This window comes from Taeniopygia guttata, chromosome 9 (genome assembly GCF_048771995.1).
Source record: "Taeniopygia guttata chromosome 9, bTaeGut7.mat, whole genome shotgun sequence".
NCBI lineage: Eukaryota > Metazoa > Chordata > Aves > Passeriformes > Estrildidae > Taeniopygia > Taeniopygia guttata.
This window is the reverse complement of record NC_133034.1, coordinates 11,100,520-11,125,018: the sequence shown is the minus strand read 5'-3', so window position 1 is coordinate 11,125,018 and position 24,499 is coordinate 11,100,520. Positions and strand designations below refer to the sequence as shown.

Here is a 24,499-nt window from a genome sequence, read left to right as displayed (position 1 = left end):
GAAGCAAGACAAATGAAGAGAAAATAACTTTTTTCTTTTCTTTTTGTTCTCCATACTTTTGTTACCCTTTAACTACTTACATTAAACAATTTTTGAATCAATTAACAGTGAAAGAACAAGGACTAATGTCAAAATTTATACCTCGATGAGGTTATGTTGTGTTCTTCCATTTTGCAGATACAGCATTAAGAATCTACTCCATTGCACTTTCTATCCTCAGAAAGAAAGGCAGTGGTGTAGTGCCTTAAAATATCATGTGACCTGCAGAAGAAGATGTGTAGAATATGGTACAACAGGGATTTAATGAGCCATTTTTTGTCCATTATCAGAAACTTCCTGCAAGACATGCCCATAGGAGTGGTTTAAAATCATTACTTTTTTGTTTCTGTTTTTCCTATCTTTTAAAAGAAGTTTGTTGTAGCATAAATATATTTGCTAAAGGTCAAGGACAAAATGCTGATGCAAGAAGTGTATGTGTAATTTTCAATAATTTATAAAAAACCTGTCAAATGGCATTTGTCAAAAGATGCCATCTCATTCTGTGAGGTAAATACATGGAATGGACAAAATGAATTCTGTGTTGGGCCCCCAGTGACAGAGATGCGGTGCAAAAGGTGCTCAACTGTTTTGCTATTTGTAGATTTGGTGTTTGGCTGCTTCTTCAAATGTTTCCTGAATCACCATCTTTCAGTGCAGTTACAGCAGAAGAAGTGGCATTTTTAATATTGTGACTAACACTTGTATCAGAGCTAAGCATTCTGAGTGACAGCGTCCAACTGCCTCGCTAATGCATGATGTGGAGGCAATATGCTGGGTGATAACCCCAGAAATAACCTAGAGTTCTTTTACAGTGCCAGGAAATACTCACTTGAATTCCTGTAGCTGTTTCAAAGGGAGGTAAGTGCTTCAGCCCTGAAAAACCTGATAATCTGGGGGAAAATAATATCAATAAACAGTTCTCGTTGCCTCTGGAGTGCTCTCAGACACTCTTATGTGTCTTGCTATCTATTATATCATAAATAGATATAGGAGAGTGCTTTTCAAAAGCCCTGATGTTTGCCACCAGAAATGAATGTTTTGTTATAGGAAGTAATGGAAACTTGAAAAAAAAAATACACAGAAATCTATTAATAATGTAACCATACATGTAGGACTCTAACTGATGAAAGGCTGCTGGAGTGATCTGCAGGAAGCACAATTCTGCCTTTGTGTTCCATACAAAGCTTCCCAGCACGGTTGTGATCAGAGCTGGAGGTCCTTGCCCTCACAGTTTCTGTGGGTCATTGCTGTCAGGTATTATTCAGGGGAATGGGGACATGCAGAACTCAGAGGGGCTGTGTCCAAATCAACCAGGACAATTTGGGCCTTGAACAGTGTGAGTAGAGAGTCATGGGTCATATAGATAGGAAATTATGTATAGTGTCAAAACAAATGAGAATTGGTCTAAAAGTTGCTTTTAATGTTTGATTACTGTGATGAAAGGGCCAGAGAAAAGAGCAGAAGAATATTGCAACACCAGTATTTAAATCCCAGTACCATGCCTGGTACTCTTTCCACATCCTAAAGGGATACTGAATGAAACGAAGTTTGTGAAACAGCTTCTAAATATCTCAGACTTTGCTTGTTCACCTTTTTCTCAAACACAGTTGTGATAGAAGTCTAAAAACCATAAGTGATTTAAAGAAGAGTGATGTATTTGTTAAATATCATGAGGCATATAATCACCAAATTTTAATGAGATAGATCTATATTTAGTTATTACCCGTAAGATTTTATTAGATTCTATGGAGTATTGCATCAGAAAATTAAAAGTCTAATTCGTAGCATCATATCATGAAGAGATAAATTAGCATTTGTATTACTAGCTAAAAGACTAGATTTGAAGTCATTCAAGGAGAGTAATAATGGATTCAGGGAATGATCTGTGGCACAGGTTTTGACTTGTCTGGATACAGACTAATTCATGCGGGTAAACCATCAGAAGAGAAATTTAAGTGATAGAAGTTGTAGAATGGCATTGTTTAAAACCCACTCTTGCTTATCTAGAGTTTCTAGTGGACAGCAAAATGTGTACACAATGTAGTTTGATGACAGATACAAATTCATAGAAGAGCTCATTTGGGTCACAGCCCTGCTTTCTCCAGTGCTAGGAAAATGGGCTGAACAGTATTGTGTCTGATTTCATAGATTCCAGTGTTTAGACCAACTGAAAGAGAGACTTGGGCAGAAGCAGCCCTATAATGATTTATGCCCTATAGGAGCAGGGCCCTTTCATTTGTGCCCTTTCAGCTATTTGTGCCCTGTCCTTTCTTTCAGGAACTGCTTGTTAATGTGGCACTTAGTAAAAGCTGGGATCTTTAGGGCAGATTCAAAATGATAGATGATGAGTTTGTTGCTGGGCTGAACCTTGCCTCACTTTACCATTTCTGCCAAGTCTTTCATCATGGTGAACAATGAGTATGCATGGCATCTTGGAGACACCACTATGAACATGTAACAAACAAGTTTCCTTTTGACATCTCTGATGTGACAGTGAACACACTGAGAGGCAATTCCCCTATTTATTATGACAGGTTCCCTGCAACTTGCTTCAGGAGACCTTGGATTGCATACAACTGTCCCAGAGAGGGAGGCTATGCACCAAATTTTTTATTTCCCTAGACCCAGAGATTCTTGAGTCGTTCTATCAGGAAGCACATTCCTCTGCACTGAAGAAAAGTCTGTATAATCTGTATAAGAAAAGTCTATATAACCAGAAGGTCTGAGGGTGACTGAGTAGCTGAAATTAAAATAAAGTGATCGAAGTAACATGAAAAGAATTGTCCTGGCACAGACTAGCAAGACAAAACCCTGAGCAATGTTACTGGATGGCATGGGAAAAATGATAATCCATTTTATTTGAATAAAATTTTAGAACGTCTTTTGGTTCTCAAGATAATTTCTTTTTAAATGACCCCAAAAAGGATGTTCTACTGACTAGGCAAAACTGCTATTTCAGATGAGCCTAAAAGAAGCACTGCCTCTCACCACTGAATATAAAGACCTATTTTATGGGTCTGCAGACTGGCTTATTCTCAAAATTCAGGCATATGCTGCTGTTTTCGTACCTTAACTAAGTGCTATGAAGTAACTGAGTTCACCCAGGCTGTCATAAAATCTGTGATACAACGTTGTAGTTGAAAGTGCTTTCACAGAGAGGGATGGTGACAATGGCAGTGAGTGCCAACATGAGTGATGGTGTTTAGCAAGTAGGAGCAGAGAAATTTGGGGTTTCTATCTCCAGCCCAAATATTTAATCCGGTTATTTTTGCTGTAAAATGGTAAGTTCCTCAGGGATGAGGGAGTGGATGTTGATTTGAAACTCTTTGGACATTGCTCTTTGTGTGGGCAGGTACTTTGTTATGAGATAACGATGCCTCCAGCCCTGTCTTAAAATTAAAAATCACTTTTGACCAGAAAACTGTCAGGTTCCTAATCCAGAAAGGAAGGCTTTGAATCCTTGTCTGCTGTAACAATGGGAGAGCTGAAGTTAACTTCTTCACACTGGCATTGCTTTTCACCTGCTCTCTGTAAATATCAGATCTGACATTCCTGCAAATGTCAGATGCACAGTGTTGTTCAGGTGTATTGTGTATTAATTAAGTGTATTTAGTAGTCAATTTAACCCCCAGTAGCCATATAAAAATGTAACTGCGTCTTGGAAGTCTAATCACGAGTCCAGAGAATTAAAATCAAGCATGTATTATATAAAGGAAAGAGTTTTTAAAATAGAAATAATGGGGAGTAACATAATGCAACACAGAAAACCAGAAGTGTGTACTGAGAGAATGATTCATGGATTTGCAATTTTTTTCATCTTTCTTTCATTATTTCTGCAACTAGACAATATTTTAACTTTAGATTTGACAGGATGTTTAAATATGAGAAATAAGCAAAAAATCAGTAGAGCACATGTGATTTACTGTGCTGTCAGTAGTACTGGATGCAGTGCAGGAACGTGGGTTGTTGGAAAGCACTTGTGGACCCATCTCATGCTTATCTATTTGACTTGGTACATAAGCATTTGTGTTTTATTGATTGTCAAATGCCTCAGCTGCCAAAATGTTTCTTTTTTGATGGGTTGCACCTTGAAACAATAACAACTGCTTCTTTTCAATGTCCCCAAATTTTAATTTTCATACTTGATTTGGAAAATGTGACATCAATGAACTGCTGGTTATGTCACATCTCCTAGGTACCTTATGAATGTGTTATTATCTTTTCCTGTTTTCACAGCCTTTTGTGGGCAAAAAGATGTAAGAGTAGCCAATTGTCACATTTGCTGAGTTGTTCAGGATTACATGCACTGTTGATGGTTCAACTGCAGTTTTATGCACAACTCACTGTGTTATTTATACTGCCTTGTATATTTAGTCCTACCTTGTCTCTTGTCTTGACTGCATGTCTATTTTGCTGTACCTCACCTAGAAAAGTGTGAAGCCTTAGACTTGGAAATTGAGAAATGCCCTGAGTACTTGAACTAATGAAGTCTGTTTTGTATGAATTTGTGTCTTGAAGTTGATTGATGTTAATACTAAAGAAAATCAGAATGCTGTTGCTGTTCTGTTGCTGAGCTTTGGAAGCATGATCTTCTATCTCTCGCAGATAATTGTTAGCTTACACTGTGCACTTTTTTGTCACGTAGAGCACCTACTTAGGCTTGATCCTTGACCTGGTTGCTTGTTCATGCAATTAAGGTAAAATTTAAAATTATTTTTTAGATTTATAGATAACTCTCAAATTTGTTATGTTCAATATTTTTAAGGGTGGACAAACTTGTAAAACTCAGCATTCCTGTAGAGAGATTATAGCACACTACTGTTTTTAAAACAGCTAAAATTTTAGGTATTTAAGGTCATCTTACTTGGAGTAGGATAAGTAATTTCCTTAGATAGTTTTGCAAATTCAAGTAGCAGATTGTTTGGGATTTTTTTTTCATGAAGATAGGTGGAGTGTATTTCTGCCTGTGCTTGTCCTGATCTCACTAAAACTCAGAATATTCATGGCAGAACTTTAGGATTTTGAAATTATATTAGTAACCTTAAATTAGCCTGTGACCCATATGGTTAATCTCAAACTTTTATTTATTGAAATTATTAAGTCTTTTGTTAATTTTTTTTTAAAGATCTTGTGCATATAACCTGAAAATATGCACAAGAATAGAATTCTGCTAGTAATTTTTATGAGCATGTTTACCTAATTTCAGCTTTGCACTAGTTCAATGTAGAAATAAAAAATGTTATGTATTCTCATATCATTACATATTTTAATGTTCTATCATAAAAATATTTTGTGCTGTTGCTGAAGAAAAATTTCTTCTAAAAAAGGAAACCAGTATTAAGAATAAAGATACTATTGATAATTCTTTCACTGTGTGATATTTTAATAATGAAGTAATAGCATAAGATCAAAACAAAGAAGTGTGTTGTGCCACTGTGACAAATGTAATGCTTTGCCTTCACAATTAGCCCTGAGTTTTGCCACCAGTAATGAGAGAACCACTGGGGTTCCCACTAACAATTAGAGCAGGGTGCCAGCCCTTACTGGGTGTAAAATGAGCTTATTCTGTGGTAAAAAACACCAATTCTGACCTTCAGAGATCAATTGGTACTTCTTAGAGCCTTTGTCTTAAGTAGTTGATCCATCTTTGGGATAGATAGAATTCTGGTTTTTTGAAAATGTCTTTGCTGTGTATGGGTGTTGCTGAAGAGCGCAGTAAACTTCCTTAGCTTGTCTACTTGGAATGTAACGTTAAATCTGCTGTATTTAGAAAAATATCAAACAATCTGAATGTCCTTTCACAGCAGGAGAAAGGCAAATATATATTTAAAAAAAGGGATTGAAAATAATCTGATCAGAAAAGCAGAGGAAAAAAGGTGCTTCTCAATAATTGTTTATGTACGTGCTGAAATCTGACACTTTTGAGTGGTTAGAGTGAAGCAGATATTTTCCTTTTGTTGAGGGAGAGGGAAAGTGATCTCAATTTACTTTGTAGTTATTTCACAATACCTAAGGTAAGAATGTGCCTGAGGATAGGTAGAGCAAAGCAGTTGGTGTCTGGTAACTTATTACACAAGGGTAAATCAGCCATTTGCTGGCGCTCCATTTTGAAAATCTATCATGCTGTTCAAATTCTGCTGTGTTATGTTTGCTGGTTTTTCAAATAGATTTGGGCAGCCATGCTTTGGTTTGCAATTAAACAGACAATTTCTTTAGGCATTTTTTTTTCTGCTTCACTGAAGTAAAAAAAAAAAAAAAAGTTTTATATCCATTTATTACATTCACTGGCAGTTTCATTACTCTGAATATTCAAAACTCATGGAATGAGAATTGCAGCTTGGAAGAAATTCAAAGTTCTCATTGTTAATGATGTTTCAAAGAATCATATTCTGAATTATCTGATAAAGGTTACACTTTATTAGATTTATTGACAGCTTTCCTCATGGGTTGGGCATAGGGTTGAATTGCTAAATGAAAATAGTAAGTGTTTGCTTCTAAAAAGAATTTGCTTATATTCTATTTTCAGTATGATACAGTTCTTGGCTTTGGCCTTCTAAATCTTGATTAATCTCAATTTTGTCTTGTAGCTGCCAAACTCTTGTTTTATGTAATAGAGAAATTTCTTGCCCTGCTTACACTTTTTTGAGGGATGGGAAAGAAAGCCCTGATTGCTCTGGCTTCCAGGACCCCTGTATACAGCACTCTTTATTACTTTGCTGTTGTTGATTCTGTTAAATCCCTGATCCTCAGGTCTCAGATGGGTGTTGCTCGTTGCCCATGGGCAGCTCAGGTATGAACAGCACCATGATGGCACGTCCTTCCTCCTGCCAGACTGTGACATTCCAGTTCCTGTGCACACTGGCTCATATCAGCGTGGCCACCACACCCCGTCAGGCAGTGTGTCACTGTGTCCTGGGGCATGGAGAATTACTTCTGAAGAGCATCCTTAAGTTCTCCCAAAAAGGACATTGCAGGCAGCTTTTAGGGAGCATTTAAGGTAGCAGTACCTGTGTGATCATGGTGCTGATCGTGTTCTATTTTTACATCCTCATGTGACAAAAAGCTCTCATTCATCCTGACTCTCCTAATCAGGGTGTTTCAGACACTTTTATTTCTGTTGTGTTCGGTCACAGTTGGAAGATGAATGTATTATTCTTCAGCGCATGTATTTTGAAGCAAATCTTGTTTTGAAGAAGAATAGTGTCTAAAGATGAAATATTAAGATGAAATATTCCTGTCTGTTATGGGTTAATTAGAAGAGTTAATATAACTTGGGATTTTTTAATGACTTTAAAGTTTGCTGAATAATTCTGTAAACACGTCTGTCAATTGGAGCAAAGAAGTGTTCAGGAGAAACCAGAATGGCCACAGAAAGAAGCAAAAAGGGAGAGAAAGACTAAGAAACAAACCTGAATAGTTGCAAGTTATATATGTAGCCTTGCTCTACAGGGATGTATTTGTTGATTGTATTTATTTGTATTTCAGTGCTGCTTGAGAGTTCCTGTTGCCGCTGTCTCTGTGGTTCCCATCCTGAAAAAAAATTGCTTTCTAACCAGCCAATACTGGCAGTGTGAGAAAGGAAGTGTAATCCCTATTTTACAGTTGGAAAGAGGCAGAGATGGAGTCTGGCTGTTCTCAGCTCACACAGAATGTCTCTGGGAGAGCCAGAAATTGAACCCAGATATGTTGCTTGAGTCCTACTGAGCCTCAAGGCAGTCTTTTCTCAAAATGGAAGAAAATGCATTTATTTGATATACTCATCTCAGTGCTTTTCTTGTGGATGCTATTTGGAACATCTGAGGTTTTTTTAAAAATCAAATTCATCTTTTTTTTCTTGCTTTTCATTTCATATTTAGCACTAATATTTAATGTGAGATGGAATGGAATTTACAGCTTCACTGTGTGAAGGATTGAATTAGAATAAATTTTAATAATAGTCTGAACATAATTAAACAATTTTTTCAAAGAGATTACATTTTAAGATAATCTTTATTGTCATTGCTGTGTAAAAGATTTAAATCTGTTTCCATCTCTTTTTCAAAAATTGATGCATATGCAAGAATAGATGATATTTCAGATGTGCTTAAAAGGAAAAATATTCCCCCCCCCCCATACTTTATTAAAAGGAGATAATGCCTTAGACTGTAGGTTTTAATTATTTTCTTTCTAAAGTATTCAGAAGTGATAACTTTTAATGTACTATACAAATCTTGCAATTGGCGTGTGAATGTGGTGGATCTTTCCATGATCTCATCTGGGAGAGAAGTTTGCTTTTGTATTGGGGAATTTCTTCAGCGATGTAGGTGCAAAACCAGTTTTACTGATTTAAACTTCTCCTAAGATCTTTTTACCAGAACACATGAAGAAACTACCTAAGTCCCAGCCACTTGAATAACTATACATATTTGAGAACCACAGCAATTTACCCTGTAACTGGAAAAACTATCTCAGGGAGCCATGGAAAGTTGAAAACTTTGGGCTGTGTTGGTTTTTAATATCTACAGGCTGTTTCAGAGGTAGAGAGTGCTTCTGGATGCATTACAAAGTATCAGCCTTTGACATGATTGTGGCAGATTGCCTTTCTTAACAGGTTAACATTCACTATGTAGAATGAATTTTAACAATCTGCTGAATTCTTGAGGACTGGATTTACTGTTTGCTTTTTTTCCCCCTATATTTTACTGAAGTTGCAAACTGGTGTAATACTGTCTGTGGCTGTAGGCAACAGCAATAAAAACTGACCCAAAAGTTAGTTTTGTACTAACACATGTAAGAGGAGAGTTGCAGGAGGAAGACAGGTTTAGCACAGTGTTTAGGAGCTCATCTGTAGCTTTGGCTTTAGACCTACTGTTCTATTTATTGAAGCTCTCTGGAGGATCTACCTGGACTGTCTCCAGGTGGAACAAGTAGAACCACTTTGAAGAGAAGGTGAATGAGCATCAACTGACAAATTGGTGTCATCACAAGTAGTACTGGCAGAAAGATCTTGCAGAATTACATCCTGCAGTGTCTCATCTTGATTTGAAACCCTAGGGAACAATTGGACTGGCTGGCAAACAACCCATGTTTGTGAGTGTGGTTCTTCAACAAGCCCAGTTTATGTTATACCATATTCAGTCTGCCTTTGGAAAATTAACTATGATATGAAGGGCATCTTGGCGTGCATCTGTCTTAGGATTCTATTGGAAAAATGTTTCAGGGATTACAATTGTCCAGGCATATGGAATAGTAATTGCATGCAAATACATTTAATGCTTTTTTAGCTTGGCTCTGTCAGCTGCAATGGCTGGCTGTGCCTATTTAATCAAGGGATGTATTATAAAAATAGACAGACTATTAAATGAAAAAATGGGGATGAAAACAAGAGGCCAAAATACGAAATGCTTTCTTAATAGTGCCTTTGGAAATTCTATACCTAAAACAACCCTGGATTTTTTAGTGGTGATCATATTGATTTAGTATTTATTCATGGGCTATATGGATTTGTGTTACTTGGTGCCTTCTTTTCTCTGTGCAAGTCTCTGAAGATACTGTGAACTGCACGAGGAGCGGCTAAAAAATGAGCTTTTAATTGTGTACTTGCAGTATACTTGGGTTCAGCTCTTAGTTATGAGACCAGGGTGTTTTGGTTTTTTCTTTTGTTTTGGTTTAGTTTTTTTGTCATCTTCAATAGTTCATTGAAGGGTAAGCCTTGAAATTTTACTAGCTTTAATTATGATGTAGCCATGCTGTTCATGGTGTCAAAATGTTTCTCAGATCACTTGGCTAACCATTGCTGCCACCTTGGTGAGGACCAGAGAAATCATAAAAACATCACTACCAACACAAATGAATCAATTTTATTTGCTTATCTCCTTTTATCTGATAATTAAAATGGACTCTTTAGTTCAACAGAAAACCTATGCACAAACAACATTGATTTGTTTTGATAGGCTTATTGGAAGACAAATGAGCTTTTGAATTGCTAGTAACTAAGGAATGAGAATAATGATAAAATCCTATGAAGTGCTTCATAAAAGTAAGTTCTGAGGAAGTTCTGTGGCTGAAGTTCAACATCTGTTAATTTTAAAAATTTTTCATCTAATCTAAACTGTTTTAATTATTTTCACTTCCACTATGTCTGAAAGGGTAGGGGCGGTTCCTAAAGTACAAGATGTTCTTCAGTGCATGGCAGAGGCAGCACTGAGCAGGACTTAATAATTAATTAAACTCATCTGTTTCCAGTCAAACAAGCTCAAATCAGTTTGCATCAAATAGAATAGATCACACAGCATTTTTTATTATTGTGCTTGTAAAGTGAACGGATACATTCAATAATGGGGGAAGTTCCCTTTGTGATTGAAAACATTATTTTTTCTTTCTTGTTACTAGGCTTGCAGATAATAACCTTAACATTTTAGGTGTGACAAGAACAGTTGAATTACTAACACAAAATAGGGTTATTTTGAATTTGGATTTATTGTGAAAGCATGAGTAAAGAGCTTATCCAACAACAGGAAATCTGCAGTTCTTTGAAACTCAGATCTAGTCCAAGAAACTAGAATATAAAAAAACTGTTGCAAGCAATTTTTGAACTGGACTTTGTTAACATGTCAACACATTTTATCTTCAGTACTCTTAAAGGAAAAGAAAATTTCTATGAATATCTCTGGCACTTGGCAGTGGAGCAAGCTTAAAATGTAACTGACAAACCATAGAACAGAACTAGTTCCTTCCTGAAAATTGTTCTTTTCTGTCACTTAAATATTATTTTGGGGAGAAGAGATGTAGAAATTGTTCTTTGAGAACTTAGGTATTCTTTTGATTTACAGGGGAAAGAGACTTTAAGGAGATAGGTCCTTCTAAACATAAAACCTCATACTTCCTTGATATGTCAAGTATATATATACAACTTGCCATATAGTTGAGTGTTAAAAATGAAGAAGAGTCAGAGCTTGACCCTGATGTCTAATGTATCACCTTATATGTATGAGATGTGTCCCCAAGCAAAGTAAATAACACTCTGAACTGTGACCAAACCACGAGATAAATTAATAGACCATATATTTTGGACTGTCCTCTATGGCCTCTAAGCCTTCTACATCAGTCAGGACAAAATCTGACATTCATCATTGACTATCTCCAAAATTAACTTTCCTGATAATCTTTCCTCTGTTTTCTGTCCAAAAATGTTAGAGCCTGGGGTATACAAAAATTTGAGCCAAAAAAAGAATTCCAGCTCAAGTCAATAATAGTATTGTTTTATATAAGGAGATTTTATATTAGCATTTGGTGTCCCTGACACCAGACGTTGGGATTAGTGGGAAGGTAAAATTCCTAGTGTAGACCAAATACTTGTTTTTCACATTAATGATGTTTAAGGTTTATGTACTACTTGAGGTAATTATAAGAAATATTTAATAATAAATAATTGTGCTGCTTTACTGAGAAATATAATATGAAGCATTGCTTATGCAGAGAAGAGCAGGAATATTGTACAGGAAAGAATAGAGTAACCTTTAGGACTGGAGCACTTAGGTAAAACTTGCATTTAGAGATGAGGAAATGTCTGATCCCAGTGATGTGTTTTCCCTTTGATGTGAAGACAAGTGAAGGGAGCTGCTTGATGGTCTTGGTCAATGACAGCGAGCCAGCAGTGTGATTTAGCTCTCATTAAAGCAAGCATTTCTTCAGTATTATCTTGGAAGCTGTTTCCAGGAGAAGCAAAAGTATTGATGCTTTTGCAAAAGGCAGTGCTAAACTTTGGAGTCCCAGGTGGAAAAATAAACATGTGTCTGCAGGGAAGGGCTCGTCCTCTCCAGGTTAACAAAGCAAGTACAGCTAATTTTTCCAGGAGATGGAACTTGAAGAGTTTGTAGATGTATATCTACATATCAATAAATGCATTATGAATGTAAAATCCAACAGAGACAAGGGAAGACCTTTAACCTGAAAGTCAGTGAAAATAGCCGTAGGTGAATTTAAGTTAGAAATTGAAAGCATGCGAGCCTCGGACAGTATTTTTCCTGTATCACTGAGCTTTGTCTGTCTTAGTCTAAAACAAATGCTGTTTTAAAAACAAGCACAGTTTTGCCCCTGCCTTCTAATTCCTGTCAGAAAGTTTTCAGCACCCAAATTAATTGGACTCTGAAACTGCTGTCCACAAAATTAAGTGTAGGTAAAAGGCCCAGTTCTTTTACAAAGGAAGTTGTGTCCACAAATAGGATTGTATGATGTGGTTCACCTTGACCACACAGAGCTGCTTTGTAACCTGCTGATCTGTACGAGTGCTGGGCCCTTTCCTATTTCTGTTACTCCCTTAAATTCCAACATATCTGATGTTTTCCCTGAATAGGTTACTCTTTTAAGTCTATATTTGAAAATTCCTGATAATGAATGGTGGTCATGTTCCTTTTTCCTGTTTATCTCTTTGCTTGAATGTGGCAACAGTGAATTAGCATAAATGGTCTGAGGAAAGTAGTTAATATAGATTAATTTGTATTCTTCTTTAATCCTTTGAATTTACCTCCTTGAAGATACATCAAAGATCAGTTTGGTTCATAAATATGTTCAGAAGATGAATACAGCAGGGGGAAAGAATCCTGTTTTATGGTATTTTTAAAATCAGAAATAAATCCTTTATAATCAGTAATTGACCTATATGATATTTTTTTTTCCAGTTTGTTTCAGATCCTTGTGCCAGCAACCCCTGTCTCCATGGTAACTGCAGCACCAGCGGGGATGGCTACCTCTGTCTCTGCAGTGAAGGCTTCGAGGGAACAAACTGTGAGCACTCACCCCACAGCCTTGCAGCCTCCCAAGGGACAGAGGCCACCTCGCCCCGGCACAGCAGCCCAGCCTCGTCCACCCTGGAGCCCGACATCGCCCTGCCCCGCTCCAGGGCCACCATGACGTTACCCACATGGCAGCCAAAGGCAGGGCAGAGAGTTGTGGATCTCAAATGGGATGAAATAGAGGTGAGACTATTCAAAGTGAAAATTCACTGACAAAAAACCTTTAAAGTGTTATTTTCAGATTGTCATTTCTGCATGGTTTCATGATGTCCTCATGAGAAGACTGAAGATATGATCTCTGCCCTGAGTTAATAGGCTGATAAAATTAAAACAAAAACCCATTCGATCCATGTTGTGAGTGATGGACTTAAGTTGGCTAGTGTGTTGTATTAGATACTTTGAAATGGGATAATATTGATTCTTCCAGTCAATTGTGTGACACCATCTCTTCAAAAATCAAATAAATTTAGGAAATGCTAAAAGTTAAAGCAATACCTTTAATATATTTTTTGGTATTTGCTGTTATAATCACATTTTGCTACGTGTTTCTGCATTATTAAGACAGCATAGTTCCTTGAGGATTAAAAGTGGTAGTTAATACATTACACAGGGCACAGCTCTAGGGATGCAATGACAGTGATGGAAACTTTTAAATTTTAAGCACTTCTTGTAACTCCTACAAACAAATCTCTGTCAAAACTTAACAATATCTGGTAAAACTACAGCTGGAAAGCACACAACATATGATCCTTAAGAAATGTGATCTTTGCTTTCCACTGTATTGTACTCTGCCCTATTTGTAATGCTTAAATGTTTTGCATGGACTCAAGTATCTGCAAAAATTAAAAAATACTATCAAACTTAACCAAGTTATTGTTAAAGTAATGATCAGCTTAGTACGAAGTGCTAGGAATAATGAAACTTGTTGCTGAAAAATTAATTTCTGTAGGCAAAGAATTCGAATTTTTGTGGCATTGATTTCTTTTTGAGAAAGGCCTTGTAATATAAATTAATTTCAGTTTATTCAGGAATAAATAGGTAAAATGTCAGTTATACCTTCTTTTGAAATGTTTCAATGAGTTTGATTCTCCTGAGGTGTTTTAATATACTGTGTAATGAGGAAGTGAGCAGGAAGGAGTTTAATCATGGAACAACTGTATTTTTCATCACCCTTTGCTTGCCCAAACAAATTTGTTGATGTTTCTACTGTAAAATTTATTTAACCAATTTTCTGTAAGTAGAATCAGAACATGTAAAAACATGTTTGGTGTGTTAGGGCTCTGATTTTAGCAGAGGTATAGGTATTTATAGGGCTGTATTCCATTTCAGTGGGAGTGCTGGTGGGCAAAGTCTGGAGCATAAAGCTTTAGTTCCTGGAATTCCATCTCCCATATCTATTGTTTTACAGTAGAACATATGTCAGGCACCAAAGATGGAATTTGGAGAAAGCACTGAAGCAGAAACAAACCGTGATCTGCTCTTATTACTTAGTTTGAATTCAGTCTCATCTCTGCATGGGTGGTCCATATGTCCTGATCAATTAAGGACATGCTCTTCCCTGTACCAGATTTTCCTGGTGTGTCTTCCTCAGTCTGTGGTCTGGTGTTGTAGAAGGAACATTTCTGTCTGGTTTGCATTTTAGGTAGATTCAGTAGGAATTTCAGTAAAGCAGATAATTCACAAGTGAGTATTTCAATAGCTGAAATTCACCTTTCTGCATGTCTTCTGTTACCTAAGAAATACAGATAGGTCATCAATTGCTACTGCATGGCTAACCCTAGAATAGAAATTACTTGCTATCCTATTACAAAATTGCTTATGTTGATATGTTTTAATACACTGTGATGAGTCTTGTATTTTTGACAAGCTCTCCAGTATGGCATAACGACCTTCTACTTTGTTCTTTGGAAGTCACAGTGAGAGATGATTATCTGAAACAAAGAGATTTCAGTTGCTGATTCAAGACATTGATCTATATTAACTGAGGAGATTTGATTTGCCTGAAGGTCTGTGTTCCAAAGCCTCTTTGGTGGAGGTTTCGAAAGTCAAATGTGTTAATAACAAAAACTCTACCTTTCCTCATAGCAGTAAGAACTTCACAAAACTTGATCCATCTTCACTCTCTTAAAAGGAAGAGTAGCTGTAGGTTTTGTATTGCAAAAAATGTTCTGTTTTGATCTTTGAGTTTCAGAGTACAACAAATACCGATATTATGTTGTTGTTTGTTTTTTTTAATAAATCTTCTAAGACATTCTATTTTCCAAATTATTCTATACTGATACTGGAAGTGAATTAATGTTCTTCAGACCCTTTTGTCTCAGAGAGAAATTTTGCCAGACTCTTTCCAAATGAAAGCTCTCACTATCTTGCAAGGAGCTTTTCTGTGAAGTTTTGGGAACTCAAAGAATGAACACCTGAGAGAAGTAAACTGTCTAGGAGAGGCATGATGTGTGCTTATGTTGGACATGTTTTTCTATATTCCTTGGCTACCAGGGATACATTTAGTACTGCTGGAATCAACTGTCTCAGTAGTGTCTGTGCCAGTAGGTAACATACAGATGTCTTTGGATACAGTTTAATTTGAGTGGTCTTCATATAAGAAATTAGTCTTTTCTTGATGTGCAGATTAAGGACTAAAACCATAGATCATAAGCAAGAATTTTTTCTCTCAGTTGATTTTCTTTAGTATTATATGAATTTATCTTTGTGCACATCCATTGAAAGATAATTCTCTTTTCTACTTGGGGCAACTGGTTCCTCTTGGAAGAGAGATCCAACTAACAATCCACATTTCCCCAGTGCAATAATCATTTTTGTTAGTGTATAAGAGATATTTATTAGCCAGTAATGGAGAAAAAAAGAAACCATCTCATTAATCCTGCTCAATTAATGAATTTAATAAAGGTTTCAGTGTACAAAATCAACTGTAAGAATAGCAGCACCATACTCTTATATATATAGCTTTTCATAATAGACCTGAAATTCTTTTCAAAGGAAATCAGCTGTATTATTCCCATTTTACAGACTGAGATGTTGAAGCACAGAACAGTTAAATGATTTGCCAGGTGCGCAGCCAGAAATTAGAATGCTGAGCATGTGAGTCCTAGTCTAACCTTCTATTTATACTGCAATTCTGTGCTCAGATTCAAGGGTTTGGAACTAATGATTAGAGGCTACAATAAACTTCTAATTTCTCTTGCAGTGGGGACAGCATTTGTTTTATGTGTGTCCTTAGTAAATTGCAAGCCTTTAGGAGTGTGGTTGAATCATGTGTAAAATTCTGAGAGTGTTCCTGCTTTGCAGCAATGGCAGAATTATTCTTTAAGTATATTCTTCAAACAGGAACCTTTCAGTCTTGACTACTTTTATGTGTTGCTAAATGTTTGTGCATTTTTTGGTCAAAGTATGGTATGGGTGCAGAAGGAAGAGCAGAATCTGAACAAAAGCAGAGGAGAGATCCATTTGAGATTGCTAAATACAGACTAGAAACTTGATCCTTAAAAATGACATCTTAGGAAAAGCTTTCATGTGGAAATGGGTGAGGGTTGGAGTATATATGCTTGTCCTTTTCTTACCCTATTTTCTTGACATTCCCACTTATTATTGCTGTTAAGTGCTGGAATGTGTGTAATTTTGGTTTGATTAGGACAGCTCTTCTAACTGTGTGTAAGATTTGTTTTTGAAATCTCTATAATTTTTCTTTTGCTTTGAGAAAAAGATACTCTACAAACACATAAGGAGAATAAAAGAAGAGCAGATTTTGGTAGAATAATATTAGCTTTCTTCTAGGATAAATCTGTGACTTCACTAACTCTCTCCTCTACAATATTAGTTTATGGAACTTTTTGTTTATATATAAAGACCATTTTCGTAGACAACTTGATGTAAGCATCTCTGGATAGGTGCTACTCTTCATTATATTTATTTTCTAAATAAAACCCTAAATGTCTCTAAAAACTCAATATACTTAAACATAACTTATGTGAAGTTCATACAAACCTCAGTTTATTATGTTCCATTACTAAATCATGTTTATCAGATAGCCATAAATAATAGGCTTCCTAAAATCAAAGCTCTTTAAGACAGACATTCTAGTGAGTACAATTACATTGAGATATTGAAGGTCTTCTCTTCTGAAGCTATATTGGTGGGTGGGCTCAGGATTTCTGGTTATCCAGAGCTGTTTTTGAAAAGTGTCTGGATTTATTTAACTACTCCTTCAGGAATCATCCTGTTTTGAAGTCCTAGAGAGTATGATGGGAAAAAGAGAAAAAAAGCCCTAAAACCTGATGTGTTTACTGCCTTTCAGTGTTTAGGTGTAGAAATATCTATAGCTGACTTGACAGTCTTAGGATGAAGTTTATGTTCCAGCTTATCCTCCAGTGACCTGAGCTCATACCCTGCATGCAAAGATTTGACTATGTGGAATTTTTGCTCAATGAACTTGTTTACATAGTGTTTATCTTTCTTTTCAGAACAGCTCCATATACTCTGGAATAATAAATGACTATTAATTCTTCATGGAAGTTATCTTTATTAAATGACTGTGCTGTGATCTAAGGAGAGGATAGGCAGCTAAGCTTACACAGCCCCTTGCTCACGGCCCCATTGAGTGAGATGGGGAGAGAACTGGTAGGCTAAAAGTGGGAAAAGTCATGGGGAGATGAAGGCAGTTCAATAATTTTAAAAAGGAGAAATAGAAAACTGCAACAAAAACAACAAAACAAACACAAACCCAAACAAAACAAGTAATGCCCTAATTTCTCACCACCAATAACTGATGCCCAGCCAGCCTCTGAGCAACAGCAGCTCTGGCCAACTTCCAGCCCCCACTCCCAGTTTTATTGCTGAGCATGGCCTCCTGTGGTGTGGGATGTCTCTTTGGTCAGTTGGGATCATCTGTCCCACTGTGTTCCCTCAGCCCCACAGCATGCCTGCTGCTAGGGCACTCTAAGAAAGAGAAAAGGCCTTGATGCTGTGTGAACACTTTAGTGATAACTAAAATATCCCTGTTATCAACCCTCTGTTCATCAAAAGTCCAAAACATAGCACCATACAAGCTATTGTGAAGAAAATTAACTGCATCCCAACCAAAACCAGTACAGACTGAATGTCAGATTTTATGAAGCTGAGAGTGAATTTGGTAGATGGCTTGAAATGAGAAGGCAGCTTGCTAACATGATCATCTAGGTAATCTGGCATTGTGTAAGAGAGTTTCCTGTGCCTGCTGATGCATCTTGGTGTGATGTTGGCATTGATAGTCTGTGACAGAAAAATGAAGTTTTAATAATGTTACCTGGAGGATTGCTGTGCACTGGAATGTGCTGGATCCTCCTGGTGCTGTGGTTGCTGACTCTACAAAGTGACTTTTGCTCAGATGAGCAAAGAAACAGAGTGCCAGCAACAGAATTTGCTGGGTGGATGTGCAGCCTCCCTTACACCAGGTTTCAGTGCTATGCTAACTGCTAAACCTTCTTCATCTGATACTGTTTTTGGATGCAGTCTGTCAGTCTCCCTCTGGTGTTCCTCAGGGAGGCACTACTCCTACTCTAAACACTTTTGCTTTTTTCTCCCACTGGTGAAATATGTTAGAAGTAAACCTTGATTTTCTTTCTCTCCTGATTTTCTTTCAAGCATTGTCCCCATCTGAAACTCTGAGGGCAGAACTGAGTGCAGTGATGTGGAGGTTAAGCTAAATGACACTAGATTTTTCAGAAGCAGTAGCTTTTCTATGCTGCAGGGCAAGGGTACTGGAACTGCTTTTTTTTTCTGTTAGAATTTTTTTCCAAGTTCAATTTCTGTGCTAGAAATGATCCTGCTTTGTTGCTTAACATCCTGACAATAAGTAGACAGTACTAGATCTCTCTTTTATGGTTCTATTCTGCTGCCTTTTATTTTCCTACTTCTCTTTTCCCTTTTTATTTGCCAACAGCTGTTCAAGATCTGTAGTTAGGATCTAACCTGTTTTATTTCTTCCATATATTATTTTTCCCTTGCATAAGGAAGACTGCCAAACATGTTATATTTCTTAGAAAATAAGGGATACCTTTTGCCACACTTACAGGGTCCTGCAGGCCCTCTTCTGATAGAAAAGTAGTTATATGTTCAGAAAAGCCGAAATTGCATCTTATGAAACTTGCTTTATTGAACTGAAATTTAATATGAAATCCCTTGGAAGAAAATCTGAAAGAACTAGCATTTACAAGACCATTCATCATACTGCAACTGTCATGACAGTTTCTGTCCTACTGGAGAACTGAAAGGTTTTCTTTCTTAATGACCATGCCAGTTTTCATGGTGTACCACCCCAGAACACAGCCTTGCTTTTCTCAAAAAACTCGTTTTCTCACTCCTTCCATATCATAATGTATTTTCAAATAGGTTTAATTTTTTTTTTTCACTTTTAGGCACTGATATTTGCTGTAGGATGAGTTTGTAGCCATCTTTTTTATTTAGTTCAAGAATTATGTGTGCATTAATATATTCTGTTTAATTCCAGACTAACTTGCCCCACTTTGCTCTGGCTGCAAGGCTGTGCAGAGTTGTCTGTTTCCTCACTAGGCAGCAAAAACAGGAGAACAGCTTTTTGAGATGAAAAAACAAGAGGTTGACCATAGAGAACAGTCTCAGAACAGGAGCAAAGTACCTGAGTCAGGGGTATCTCTGTGTGCCAGAATGTGCACACACAAGCACACACGCTTATTTGTGGTAAATTTGGGGATATTTTCAAAAGAAGCACTTTCAATGTATGCTGGGGTGGGGTTTAGTGAAAGCTGGGATGTCACTGAAGTTACAATTGCAATTAACAGGAAAGACTTAATTGGCAACTGGCTCATGGGGTGAATTTTCACTGATGGTGTCACAGTGTAGGTGAGGTTCAAGGCACCTCTGGACTTTTTCTAGTCCAAACACTTGCTCCAAGCAGGGTCAGCTAGAACAGGGTGCTCAGGACTTTATTCAACTGAGACTTAAATAACTCAAAGGATGGAAAGTCCACAAGATACCTGGGCAGCCTCCTCCACTGACTGGAACTATTTGTTGGTTTTCAGAAATATTAATACTGTGTTGATAGGGTAGAGGGGAGTTTCTAAGGCACATATGAATTTGGCCATCCTACTTACAAACCACTTTTAAATTTGAGGTAAGTGCATTTTGCAAGAAGTAAAAGCCTTCTTCCATTCTATGAACTTGGGGTTGAGGTACAAAAGAAATGCAAATGTATCATAGCAGCAGAATGGCTGGATTTTGCACTGTCAGGATTAGTCTGCCCGTTTTGATAAGGCCTTGTAGAATTACAAATGTCTGCTCAACTTTTCAAGAAATCTACTATGAAATTTCATCTACAATAGCTATCTTCAGAGAACTAATTTCAGCACTGAGAGGCTGCATGAATGTGGACTTAGTCTGTATGCTCCTCTTCTCAGCCTTATTGAATTAAAGTCTAGTACACTTAGGAAAGTAATAAAGGCATTCACTCATGTAAAAATATTGCCTTGGGATTTATGTATGTATTTCAGCACTTGTTGAATTAAGTGTCTGTCTCATTATTCTGGTTTTGTTAGGCAGGAGAATATCTGCCCAACTCATGCTATTTCATTTCTTCAGAAAAGTTGTAATATGGAAGAACAGTCTGTTTCTCTCTTAGGCACCAGCCCTGATTTTCTTTGCAATCTCTTCCATACTACTGCCATGGCCTGGTAAGGAAATCTAACAAAATCACTGCTGACTTGTTAAGGCCCAGGTGGAGATTGTAGGAACAAGAACTCTCAAGATTTCATTCTTGCTTTGTCAAATGATGCTGCTCTTTTACCTATGTAAAGTCTAAAAGCATTTGAAGCAGAAATATAGTTTTTATATATTATGTTCTCCTTTAAGAAAAACACAATGCAATTTAGATGCAAACTTATGGAACATTTATGTAAAGAGGAATTCTATATTTACGGTCAACAATTTGATATTTAATAATTTTAAACTCTAAATATGGTATTGAAGAACAGTGTTGGATGTATTCTCTGTTGACACAGGAGCTTATCTTTGAAATCAGCTCCTAAATATACTTTAGACTCTGGAGGATGCATGAAGGTTTTATTTTCTTTGGTGACTATTTTTAAAGTAGCTGCATCATTTGTGTAAATGTTTATAAGTCTGTTCCTCAAGAACCTCTTGCTGTTCTGATGTTTCTGTACTAAAAAATGCTTCAGGAGAAGTGTTGGGTGTCATTGCAGTTATATTATGTTTTCTTTTGATTGTCTTTAAATGACTGATACCTACTCTATTTGTATTTTTTACTTTAGACTAGGAACGATCTTTATTTTGTTCTCTGAAAATCATTACAGTATATTTTCCAGTGACTTCAGTTTTAAATATCTCCTACCAGTTCTAGCAGCCTTTTTTTTTGTTTGCTTGTTTTTGAGAGAAAATTTCAAATTTTTTTCATTTTCTGAGTGTCCTTTATTGTTGTAATTTATTGGTTGTCTTTGCCCTCATTTTTCAGTAGTACAGTTTTGCAGAGTGCTCTGTTAAGACATGAAGGAGACACACTTAAAAATCTGTATAAAAATTTATCTGTGAAAAACCTGCAATTTGTTTCTTAATTCAGGTGCCAAAGCTGTCAATTTTGTCTCCACAGAACCTGGCTGAAACAGGACACTGCTGAGACCATTTTTTTCCTTATGGAGGTTACTGCTTCTTCCTACTGTTTTTGTCTGATCCAAGTAGCAGGGTTGTTAGTATATAAAAAATTTCAAATTTCAGTTGTTGTAAAATCTGGGTTTAGCATCCTACTGGTTTAGATGGTTATTTTACCTGATTCTTAGAGCAGGAAGTCAGGGCCAATTACAAATAGAGTTCCTAGAGAAATACATCAAATATTACAGATCTCTTAATAAAAGAGTCAAAATCATGCATTTTGCCTTCACTCTTCTAATTATCTTTGCAATATTTCCTATGTGTGCTTTTCCTGCTGAGTAATCCTAAATTCTGATGTGTTTGCAAACTAAAGTAGTTTTTTGTTTCATTGGGGTTTTTTTCCATTTTATGAAGGTTAAATCTCAGGTCTTGTTCTGTAGAGACTTTGTTCAGCTCTTGCTTCTGTGATTCTTTTATTTTTATTCTAGTTGCAAAGACATCAATAACTTTTACTTCAAAAACTTCTACTATTAAACAGTAAGGTAAATGAAATGTTTAAATTACAATTTCCCCCCTATGTTCTAAGGTAATAGATACATGAAACCGTAAAACTATAGAAATACTATAAAAAAAAAAGTGTATTTTAGATGTAGTATAAGACTGTATGAGAATAGAGATACTTATTTATTTTTTCCCTTTGTTCCAGTAGGCATGCAGATTCTCAAAGAAAAAATGTTTAAATGTTGGCAAATATTAAAGGAAGAGTGTTAGCCAAGCTGATTTTGGATGCATTGTACATTGACCATTAGGTCCACACTTTGACTTCTGAGATTTAAAAATTGTAGTGGATATATTATAATTTTTCAAAATTCATTTCAGCAAATACAATAAAATTGCTTCTTGTTTTACTTTCATGAACTATATGTATTCATATTATATACTGCAGAGAATTCAACAATGAACTGAGTAATCTAGACTCTGGGAATCATTCACTTGGGAAATGTGAATACTGAGTATTTGTCTTGCCTGAGTCAAGATAAGCTCTGAGTGTCCTAAAAAATTATTACTTGCCTTATATTCAGGACTTCTGTTGTTCATGTATTTACATGTGCTTCATTACATTCATGTAATACTTAAAAATATGAATTTGAATTGTATTTAAATTCACAATTTTTATTCTGGCTTTTGCTTTGATGTAAGATTAATTAGTGGAAGTGTGTCAGGTTGCATTTTTGTATTTTCAGTATTAAGGCTGATGTAAAAAGTTTGCAAACATTCTCTATGGCTGAAAGAATAGCATTTCAAAGTGCCTAGAAATTTGAAGATTAAACTGGTTTGTTGGTTTTTTTTCAGTGTGGCATTTTATAGGCAAGTTGATGAAGATACGTGAAAAGTTATTTAAAACTTCTGATGGTATTAAGTGATAGACTCAATTATGTCACAAAGTATTACTTATTTGAAATTAATGTACCCTTGGAAACACTAATAATTTTTAACCTGTCTTTAGGAAATTACTACTATTGAAGATCTGAATCATTAAGGAGTCTCTGTGGTTCCTGTATAGTGTCTGGATCTAGTTAATGTAGCAACTGATTTTTATGCCTAGTAGGCATCACTAGATTTGGCAAACACATCCTTTTGCTCTCACTGTGATCATCATTTTTTTTCCCATCTGAAACTACTGTTTGTCCAAGCAATTTTTACTTGGAAAGAATAGTAATTGGCAAGTGGGAGAGTGTTTTTTAAAGGAAACCTGTGTTTGGAAAAAAAACCATATTTCAATATAGTAGAAAGGTAATGTCTGTATTTGCTACTATAAATCCTTCAGTATTGCATAGATTAATGATGCACTATTTCTTGCATGTAGCAAATGTTAGAGCATTATTTATTATTCTAAAGGACCAGAAAACTATTCATATTTTTCTAAATATGTTCACTTTTAAAGGAAGGTGCCTTTTCTGCAGGAGCTTTTTGTTAAAACAAAACTCTGAAAGGATAGTTATGTGAGTTTTCAGCGTCTTTGTTGGCAGCATAAAGGTTTTAGTGAATGTTCCTGAGGATTTTTAGGAGATGACTGCTGGACTACTAGTGTCATTTAAAAAAAAATAAAATCTTTCATGTTTTCTTTTGTCAGATTTTATGGTTTATTGTTAATTAAAGTTATTTTTATTTTCAGATAACCCCAGATGTGGCTTGTGGAAATGCCAGTTCCAACACTTCTGCTGGAGGCCGGCTTATCTCATTTGAAGTTCCACAGAATACATCAATAAAGTGAGACTATTATTATATGTGATGAAATACAAAAGCACTTTTATTTTCATTTGACTGGATATTTTAGACAACAGTTTTTCAGATAGGCAAATTTGTCAAATGACTAAAAGATTGAGATAATTCAGACACATGTCAAGCATGTCGCAGAGCCATGATAGCTCTTCTCTTGGCATAATTTCTCCCACATATTTAATGTTTTAGAAGATGTAAGCTGTCTCTGGGCCATCATAATGCGTTAGAAATTAGGGCAGATATGTTGAAGGTGTCACTTTGGAGACTTCAGAGAAGATATGACTTTTTGCAGTGAACACTTTTTACCCCCTTAATCTCAAAACGAACTTGCTGATTGGAAGTGTTATTGTTGACTATATGGGTGCATGTATATTGTGCATTTGTATTTGATTTCTGGCTTATTGCTTTGGGTGTCACCATCAGCTGTTAAATCTGTGTGTATGTCCTAAAAAACATGTTTCTCAAAAAATTTGAATTTATTCTGTTCTTCACTTTTCAAAATCATGCTTTTTGGATAAAATACTTGTTTTGTTACGTTTAATTAACAAAACCTGACTTCCTAGAAAGATCTGATTCTGTCAGCTGGGATGAGGCATTTTGTTATTGGAAAGTTTATTTAAAAAGATAAATCTGCCAACGTAGTTCTCTGGCTCACAGCTTTGCTGCAATTTTAGACTTACATTTTCCCAAAATAGCCTACTTTTCTCATACTGTCATCTTATCTTTCAGAATCCCATGTTTCTGTTAAAAAAGGCCATGCTCACAGGAAAAAACAA

At 36.1% G+C, this 24,499-nt stretch overlaps 1 protein-coding gene across 1 annotated transcript in view; it reads left to right on the top strand.

Annotated features, from left to right (window-relative positions):
* Positions 1-24,499, top strand: part of DNER (delta/notch like EGF repeat containing) — a 111,491-nt gene that overhangs the window by 33,051 nt on the left and 53,941 nt on the right. The window contains exons 2-3 of the mRNA XM_030280061.4: positions 12,699-12,995; positions 23,617-23,711. Of these exons, the coding sequence (XP_030135921.4) occupies positions 12,699-12,995; positions 23,617-23,711 (392 nt within the window). The remainder of the gene's footprint in view (positions 1-12,698; positions 12,996-23,616; positions 23,712-24,499) is intronic.